General features: G+C 33.0%; 1 protein-coding gene across 1 annotated transcript; it reads right to left on the reverse strand.

Moving 5' to 3' along the window:
* Window positions 1-3,206: 3,206 nt before the first annotated feature.
* LOC144544133 (uncharacterized) lies at window positions 3,207-6,165 on the reverse strand. Its single transcript, XM_078292537.1, has 10 exons — window positions 6,125-6,165; window positions 5,939-6,010; window positions 5,472-5,642; window positions 5,063-5,194; window positions 4,663-4,802; window positions 4,473-4,559; window positions 4,136-4,249; window positions 3,765-3,917; window positions 3,557-3,658; window positions 3,207-3,443 (listed from the first exon to the last, which is right to left on the reverse strand). The coding sequence occupies exons 1-10, from the start codon at window positions 6,141-6,143 to the stop codon at window positions 3,207-3,209; spliced, it is 1,227 nt and encodes a 408-aa protein (XP_078148663.1). The 5' UTR covers window positions 6,144-6,165.
* Between the last annotated feature and the right edge of the window lie 3,934 nt (window positions 6,166-10,099).

Here is a 10,099-nt window from a genome sequence, read left to right on the forward strand (position 1 = left end):
ATTTGTGTTTTCATTTAAATGTACGGTATATATATCAGAATCAGGGAATCGGATTTCCTGTCTCCAGAGTCACTGCGGGGTGGAACCGGTTACTGTTAAATAGTTTAACTACTGTTACTGTTTTTAAATGAGGGCCCACCCGCAGTGACTCTGGGGGCAGACGATTCGGTCTCCAGAATCAGAAGAACTCAAATCGTTTGCCCTCGGGGTGCAGGAAAATCCTGCTCCCTCTATTCCTGTAACTGGGACCGGTCAATGTTCATTTTTGAGTTGAGGGTCCAATAACAGTGACTCTAGGGGCAGACGATTCGGTCTCGAATCAGAAACCTTTTTACAGGGAGACCTGGTTGAATTAATGGATCGAGTCGCCCGAACTTGGTGAGATCGTTGACTTGCTTGCCTCGCCTCATATTTTCCGAGTGCTTAAATAGAGTATAATTGTCACGTGTGGCGTATGCGGACCAAATATCAAGTACGTGCATCATCAAGTTCATTTAGAAATAATATATGTATACGATACTTTTTAGCATGACACTTGAACTATTGTACAAATATTTGTGTTTCCATCGAAATATAACCATTTTAATGTCTCAATAGTTAATCCGAACATGCTAATTATTTTTATATTATCAAAATTTAGTATGATACTCAACTCATTATTTTTTTTTTAATAATGACCCTGGTATGGTTAATATTTTGATATTATCATTTTTTTTTTATAATTTTCAATATTCAAATAGTTGATCTGAAGTGCTCAATATATTTTTTGTATTAAAATGTAATTGGAGACCAAATTTTACATTTTTTTTTGAAACATTTTACTATTTTCAATGAATTTTGATGTTGATATACAAATAATTTTGTTACTGTATTATTTTAGGTCAATTTAAAAAAAGGAAAAAATAGTAAAAATTTAATATCTTGTAGTATTTTCATACGTAGAATATATTGGGCATATTAGATTGATCATTCAAAATAAGAACTCTTAATTTAAAACATATTTATCTTACTTGAAATACAAACGTTTATAAATAGACTAACTCTTCATTGGGACTTCATAATATTACATGAAGGGACGTGGATTTTCTGTTTAGACATTAAAAAAAAAAAAATTAAGAATAATATTTTTTATTTCAAAATTTTGATAATAACTCACGAGTTGTAATGACTCGTGTGTGTTAAGACATTCAAAAAATCACTAAAAAAAGTTTCACGATTACATATTTACAATTATCTTCTAAATATATATATATATATATATATATATATATATATATATATATATATAGGGTCTGTCTAAATTGCTGCTGGCAGCATTTCGGCAGAGGTGCTGCCGGGGCTATATTTAGCCGTATGATGTCCAAACAACAAATCCAAACCGTTAGATGTTTAATCTATATTATAATCTACTTGGAGACCAAATTTTACATTTTTTGGAATTTTTTTACTATATATTAAGCTGGTTTGAAAACCGCTGATTTCAGTAAATTTCTGCAGCATTGAAATCAGCGGTTTTCAAACCAGCTTAATATATAGTAAAAAAATTCCAAAAAATGTAAAATTTGGTCTCCAAGTAGATTATAATATAGATTAAACATCTAACGGTTTAGATTTGTCGTTTGAACATCAAAAAATAAAAAAAACAGTGGCAGCACCGCCGGCAGCAAATTAGCCACAGCCTATATATATATATATATATATATATATATTTACCATTATGATTCCATGAATTGTAATGACTCATGCGTAAGAACATGAATGCATGCGTTCAGATCGAATTGTAAAAATACATTTACAATCATGATTTATCATTTATGAACAAATGTTTTCTGTCCGTTGCATTCAGTCTATTTCATTCTGCATTTATAATTGTTGACAACGTCAATGAACAAAAACGACGTGCACGTATTAACTAAATCTGTGAAGCTTATCAGGAAATGCAATAAATATTATACTCAAAATATCAATGATGCATCAAGAATATAATATCAAACTAGTTCTGACAAGTTGTATATTACAAATAAGAAAAAAAGACTACAGTTTGTATGAGAAACTGTATGTAGTTAAAAGGTTAAAACTCTCTTCTAATATTTTGCGAACTTAACAGTTTGTAGAATTACAAATTAATAGATTTAGGACAGGTTAACAAAAAATTGGGCTCTTCCTTGAATCACACACAAAAAGAACCCAAGGTGAATCCAAAAATATCTACACGAACTGATCTATGGCGAGATGTGTTCCTATAATGTTTATCAATTTTGACCAATGTATTCCCTGTATGTGCTAAAAGCCTAAAACCAATACAGCACAATCTATTGGTAAGATACGCCCCAAATTTTGAAATACACGTATGTCAAGGAACATGCAATGAGAATTAGTATCACACACACGACAAGAAACTAATACATGGATCCCTATAATCTTGCTTCATACATACAAGTTTATACTTCTACCCCCTCAACAGAAGTTAACTGTGTCAAACACTACAGAAAATTTTAAACAAACCAAGAGGTCACTCCAAAATAGAGTAAGTCCAACTAATGCTCTTTTCTTTGAATGTACCTACACATCATTAGATTTCTTCATGCAATTCAAGGCCTCCCTACAAATTTAATGTCACAACAACATGTCAGACTTTTGGACAAGGATTGCATACTGAGCCCGTATCTGATCAAAACAAAAAAAAGGAAAATCCAAAATAAAGGGAGATCAAACTTACTAGAAAACTTCAATTATAAAGGGAGCAATACTTACAATAGAGCTTTTTCCATATCCTTGTTGGCTGGATCCAAATTAAAGCCATCCAAAAGCACCTGAGAAGCTTCTTCATATCTCTTCGAACACCCAAAAAAAAAAAATCATATATAGGACAAAGAAGACAGGAGTGTTGATTACCTTTCTCTAAATATTTTTGGCTTATTACTTTTGTAAATAACTTTTTTTCTTATCAATGAAATTGTCGGTTGAGCCAATGCCCACTGACCTTCAAAAAAAAAAAAAATTCCATAATAAGCACAGTAAAAAAGGACCATACTACTGTAATTGTTTTGTGTCTTTCTAACTGCAACTTTTCTTGCGCGGTTCTGCATGAAACAGACGAAGAAAGCAAACAAAAAAATCCTTGCCTAATATTTTATGTATCCCACCGGACAAATTATATCATAGAATTAAAACGATATTTCGTTATGAGACAATACCACATCCGTTTAAAGGAATAAGACAGTAGAATACATAAAAGTGCAATCATAATTTTTTATATTGAAGCGACTAGCCTTTAGTGACATGAAAGCAGCACCCAGACGGTAGTAGGCTTTGGGCCAGTTCTGCCCAAGGGATTTAGCCGTCTGAGCATCCTCCAAAGCGAGATCCCCTTCCGCCATACGAAGCCAACATAAACTCCTATTTGCAAATATTATTGCATCTGTTGGGAACATCAACATTGCCTACAACAAGAGAAAGTGGAAACAATACCCAATTCAGAAGTCGAAGGCTTGAAAGTATTAAATATCAATTGACAAAAGTTATCAAATATAAAATTATCCAATAGCAAACTTACAGCAGAATAGAAGTTTATCGTTGCTAAATACTCACTTCTCCTAAATGCTTGGCCACCTTCATCTTTCCAGTAAGCAAACATCTGCTTTCTCCTAATTTCATGCTAAAGCATGCAAAGTAATGAAATGAGACGTCTAAAATAAATTGGGGATATAGCACATTTAAAATGGAATACTACATTGACAGAGCATTTAAAATGGATCACCAACCTTTTTCTTAAAAGCTGGAGACTTTACATAATTAATAATTCCTTCAACAGTCCAGTTTGGCACAGTAGGAAGCTGAGATGTCAAAGGAAGAAGCATTTGAACAAATCTCTTTTCTCCGCACTCAGCTGCAATTTCTATTGGCAACATTCCATACTACAACAATAAAATACATCATAAAAAAATAAGTCACATTACTTTCAGAATATTAAAGTTGAAAGAATGTTATTACAAGAAAAACATAACTATTGATATATCACTTGACCTAGCATGCGAAGAAAATTAATATCGATATGTAAATTTTTGATATAAGGTGCAAGCTTTCAATTATAATAAAAGGTTGATAGCAAGAAATTCACATCATTGAGCCTGACTTCACTGGGAATATTGGGGTCAGCCCCAGCTTCCAACAAGCACTTCACTGTCTCAGCTGAATGTTCAAAAATTGCAGTTGCTAAAGGACAGCACAAGTTTACATCTGCACCAGCCTATTAGTTATAAACACAATAGAAACTATTAAGGAAAAGGAGCAATAGCAAATCCGCAACAATAGCAACTTTTCATCAAGTGAAACTATAGTGACTCTAGCGATTATTAAGCTAACCATTTCTAACACTAAAATGCTGGGCTACACATTTTAAGCCTCATTAAAATTTCCTACGAACTGTTGTGCCTTGCAAAATGGTTTATTACAAAGAAAAGGAGTCATACCTTAATCAAAAGCTTTGTGCAATCCAAAGATCCACCAAAGATAGACATTCGAAGTGGAGTAAAGAGTTCATTACTGACTTTGTTGAGCTGGAAAAAACATAAACTTCATTATTAGAAGAAATATTAATTATATAAGAAAAGTTTAACCTATATATTAATTTTGTACTGGAAGATAATTTAAACAAATTACATCAGCATTGTGCTCCACTAAGATATTTGCAGCTTTTTCATTGGAATAGGCTACAGCATAATGAAGAGGTGTCCCACGGTAGCTTTCGGGATCCACAGCAATTCCTTTGGAGAGCAAGAATTCAATAGACTTGTCTTGTCCTAGAGATGAAACACGAAAAATAGAAGTTAAACATAACTAACTACTAAAAATAATATAAACTGCCATCAACAAGTTTAGTAATTAATCTTACTAGATCCAACTTTAAAATTTGGAAGGAATATTTTACGACAAAAGAGGGAATTTATTTTTCTGTGTTACCGAGATACCAAGATAACCCATCAATCCATTCTTAACTTGTCTTTCTACTTTCCCTGTCGTGTGTGTGAACAAAGAGGGAGAGAAAGTGTATGAAAGAGACCCCATTGTGCTGCAATGTGCAGAGGCGTCTCGCCTTTCCAATCAGTGCATGTAGGATCGGCTCCAGAATTACAGAGATAAGTCAAAGTGCCAGTTTCCCCTTCTTGGGCTGCACAAAAAAGTGGTGTTTTACCTGTAATATATTCATTAATTAAAATTTTGGTTTCCGTAGATCTTTTTCATGGTGACCACATAATTAGAGCTTGAACACTATTTCCAGGTCATACAAGCTGTTTGTGTGAAATAACCTGTAACAAAAGCATTGCTTGTAGAAACAATAATAAAGACAGAGCATTTATCAATATCTCATATTGCTTCACATAACCAAAAAGTAACAACCTTAAATAAAAAAAATGATAAAATAGAATGGCGCTTGAGAATAAAAGAAAAACTAAGAGAAGAAATTAAACCTTGATCAGACCGAAAATCTGGATCAAAACCCAACTCCTCGATTAAGTAACGACAGATATCTGTTCTCCCATAAGATGCTGCAAAATGAAAAGCACCTATCCCATTGGCTTCCTTTGTTATCTCTATGGTCTTCTTCATCCCCTCCCCTTTGTCTAACATCTTTGCCATTTCTGCACAGTTGAAATAAACAAACCCAAACAAAACCAAAGTGAAATGAAACGCAAAAAGTAACAAACTGTCCAAAGCACAACCTCCCCACAAAACTCTCTCTCTCTCTCTAAAACAAACACATCCGCACACACCCAGGCAGATTTCACCGCATCTGTGCGAAAAGACCTCTACAATTGTATTTTCTTCACAGACATCTTCCAGTAAGATGCATAGCACCGATGAGGGAGGATTATTTGAGCATTATTACAAAGATAATTGGGTAAAATTGTATTTATTGAAAATAAAGTTGAAATACTTTTGAGAACTGAGAGTTGCCCCAACGCAGCAGCATCCAAAAGCGTTCTTTGCAACTCTTCTCGACTTCCGCCTGAAATTAGACGAAAACACACCTTACTTCAGAGAAAACAAAAAATAAAAAAGGCGTGAGAGGAGGAATTTTGAGGAGTGATGGTGCTGGCGGAGAGGAAGGGATCAATAGTACCTGAGAAATCTCGCGCCATTGGAAGAAATTGAAGGGGGTAGCGGGAGGAGAAGAGAAGTGAATGGTAGAAGTAAGTATATTTTTGAAGTGTGCTTCAGTAGCCGAGATCCCAAGTAAAATGTGGAATCCAGACAGACAGTAAACTTGGATGGACGTGGTCTTCGGAACTGATGTAAACCTAATTTCTGAGTACTCGATTCAATTGGGAATTCAGATTCTCGCCGGTACTGTAATAGGGAATTTTTTATATTACTGAATCTGGACCGTTCTTTTTAACATGGCACGAATCTCAAAGCCCAATAATGTTGTCTCCGTACTAGGCTGAATCTCAAAGTGTCTGAGAGTTAATCTTAAACCGTAAAGTTAAGGAAATCTTTTACCATAATAGAGAGGAAACTTCTGTTGAAATATTATTATATTCTTATTTTATTCAAGTTCTAATTTTATTTGTTTACGAGCTGGAATTCGAAGAATTTGAACAAGTTTGAACTCGTTTAGATAAATCATTAGAATTTTATTTGTATATTATCCAAAGAACTAAAGAGTCAAATATAATTAATAGTTGTTCTTTTATAAAGAAAATTTGAGTCATTTAATTTTTTTTAGGAAAGTTCATAGTCGTGTCTTTGTATTATTATTTTTAATTTAAGTTGGAAACGAACTGTTTAATCTTTAAATATTTATTAAGAAGTTTTTATTGCAGTTTTGAACTGAAAATCTTTTACACAGAGAACATTGCATCTACTACTAGATCAAATATTAGATTTCAAAAGAAGTTCAAACAAATTAATCTAAATAACATTAAGCTCGACAAATTTGACTTAAAATAATTTAATCGACTAAGTCGAAATTCAAATTAGCCATACAAACCATCAATTATCGTAAACAATTAAACAATTAAGTCATTTATTTCTCTCACAATGTTGATTATAGCAAAGCGTCAATGAAACATTTTTTTTTTTCTAATTTAACTTATCTCTATTGAATTATATTATTTTACTTTTAAAAGCAGAAATATTCTTTTTTATGTTGGTCAAACGAGTGGGACGAATACTAAAATGCATGAAATTTTATATGAAAAAAATCATAACGAAAAAATATATGATCTCATATTGATTACAAGTTCAAATAGCGTACATGTTTCACTCGAAAAAATGTACATGTGTGAGAGGTCTTATTTTAAAATTTTGAAATACATGTTTTCAGTTTCAAAATTAAAAAAATGCAACTGTTTAAGTTTTTCCACTGTAATAAATATATGGACAAACTAGAAAGACATAAAGAATGTGAAACATTGTTTCATTTTCATTAACACGTATTTTAGTAAATTAATTATTTTTCTGTAGAACTGATCTGACCTACTGCCTACGTGAAACATTACGGGTCTGATACTTGTAGTTTGGACAAGTTGGATGATCAACAATGAAGCGACGAGAAGAGACAGAGAACTGAATAGAATCAGGTCAAAATAAATAAAAAATCTCTTAATACACAGAGACGAGAAAATAAAGGTTCCAAGGCTACAAGCTGGTCCTCGATCATATCTTTTTTTCTTGACGGAATGTTATTTTTGCAGAGAAGTGACAACCCGACATAATATAATTACTAGTAATCGTGCCCGTGCACAGTACGGAAGCAAATCATATAGTAGAAAATATTAAGCTCCTTAATAAGGAGGAGAGATAATTTAAATCAAATTTGTAGAAAAAAATATTTAAATACTATATTTATCTACAAGATAACTGGATTCGAATCCCGCCTTCAGCAGAAAAAAAGAAAAATGGTGCGCGGTGCACAGGCTTGGTCCGTAGGTGCCGTGCGTGGTTCAAAGCCGCGGTCCATGGGTGCAGCGCGCGGTCTACGGAGACTGGGATCATATGCGGCGCGACCAATGCATACTTAAGTGTTGAAGCTCATAATTTGAAAAATTCATCTATATGCGATCTGAAAATTCAATGGCTGAGTATCATTCTGAAAAAAAAGAAAAAGAAATCAGAATCCTTCTAAGATCTAGACATTAAGCTCCTTAATAAGGAGGAGAGATACTTGAAGCCTCTCTACAATCTACACTACCAGCGTAGCTTTGGGGCCTAATTAATACTAGTAATTATTTTATCATTGACCCAAATACTGGTCTGCTTTGTTTGACCGCTGCTGCAACAAAATTTCTTCGTTATGTATGATATCGGGAAAATAAATTGTCGTTTACACCTACTCAATGTGATAAGCTGTGAACGATAGAATATTTTTTTATTTGATTTTATATTTATTTCCTTAATATATACTAATATTAATGCATAAATTCAATTACATATTTACCGTACTGCAATCTCATTGATTGTATGGCACTTATTATTGATATGATTGTGCGTCTTCTGAATGTTTCGGTTAAAATTTGATGCATGAGTCAATCAGAGGTGCAACTGATGTTTATATATATAGTTAGGGGTGTCATTAGCTTTAGTTATGGACTCTTTAAGTCTATTGTACATGAGCATTGCATGATATAATGTTTATTTTGCTTGATTGTTATTGCTATAAATTGTTTCTATGACTTGCTTATTATAAATTGTTATGGTATTATCAATTGTTTCTCTAGCTTGCTGATTTCTTTTGCGATATTTGAGCATTTCTTAAAGTGGCACTTGAGAATTTCTTAAAGTGAACTTATATTTTTTATTCTTGACTAATAGTTGGTAAGTTAGATTCTTTGATTCTTATATTATTATTGTAGTCTATATTGTTTGTGATCGGTGTTGTTTTAGTTTCAGTTGGTCGGATCTAAGGATAACTTGACTGGAACTGAATACTGCGCTGGGAGATTTTCAATCTCTCACCGTTCCACTTTGTGGGTTCCAAGTACAAAACTCAAGATAAGAAAATGCGATTTCGAACATGAAGACTGACTTTCAAAAAAGAGAGTAAGTTATGTCATTGGTAATATACACTAGTACAAAAAAGCCTTTCACTGACCGTCAATCACCGACGGTTTTAACGTGTAACAGTCAGTGTAGAGACTGCGTGACAAAATCGTAAATAAGAAGAATTTCAACACTGACTGTTCAATTGTAAACAACCGTCAGTGAATCAACACTGACTGTTTTTTTTTGTTAACCGTCAGTGTTGATCACCACCTACACCGACCCTTTTATTAGAAAACCGTCAGTGTTGAGCGGTATACCAACACTGACTGTTATGTTAAAGGAAGGGTCAGTGTTGCTTCGCCCTACAGTGACTGTTTTTTTAATAAACGGGTCAGTGTTGATAGTATAGTCTACAGTGATTGTTTTTTTAATAAAAGGGTCAGTGTTGCCTCACCCTACAGTGACTGTTTTTTTAATAAAAGGGTCGGTGTTGATAGTATACTCTACAGTGACTGTTTTTTTAAGAAAAGGGTCAGTGTTTCTCTCTGTTATGTTTCATAAAAAAAACCTAGCTCTCTGATGGGTTTAATAGAACCGTCACTATTGAACTTTTTATTGACTGTTTTATCTTATTAACAGTCAGTGTTGATTTAATAAATATGATTAGTAATAATACGTGATTAGACAATTAATATCAAAATTTGACTTTAATATTTGAAAATATTTGGTAATGGAAATTATATTAATTAGTAATATTTATGCAATAATTAATGTTATAACATTTATTGTTTAATCAAATAATTTTGACACATTAAATTACATGCATGTTGCATATATGACTCACATCTTCTATGCATGAACATAAAACATAAACTCTCGTTCCGTGAATTAATGAAGATGCACAAGAATATGTTGTTCGTGGGTCGATCAGAACCGTTTAAATTAAAGAGCACTGCATATATTGTTTTGCATCCAAGTTTGATCAAAATTTGTTTTTATTTACCCATCCATCTAGTTGACCAAAAATTGAAGCATCGTATGGTCATAAACACTTTGTGTTGGATCGAAACTCATACATAATAAAACTTCTGAACTTTTATGTTGGTTACGT

Source organism: Carex rostrata, chromosome 26 (assembly GCF_964058835.1).
Source record: "Carex rostrata chromosome 26, lpCarRost1.2, whole genome shotgun sequence".
Lineage (NCBI taxonomy): Eukaryota > Viridiplantae > Streptophyta > Magnoliopsida > Poales > Cyperaceae > Carex > Carex rostrata.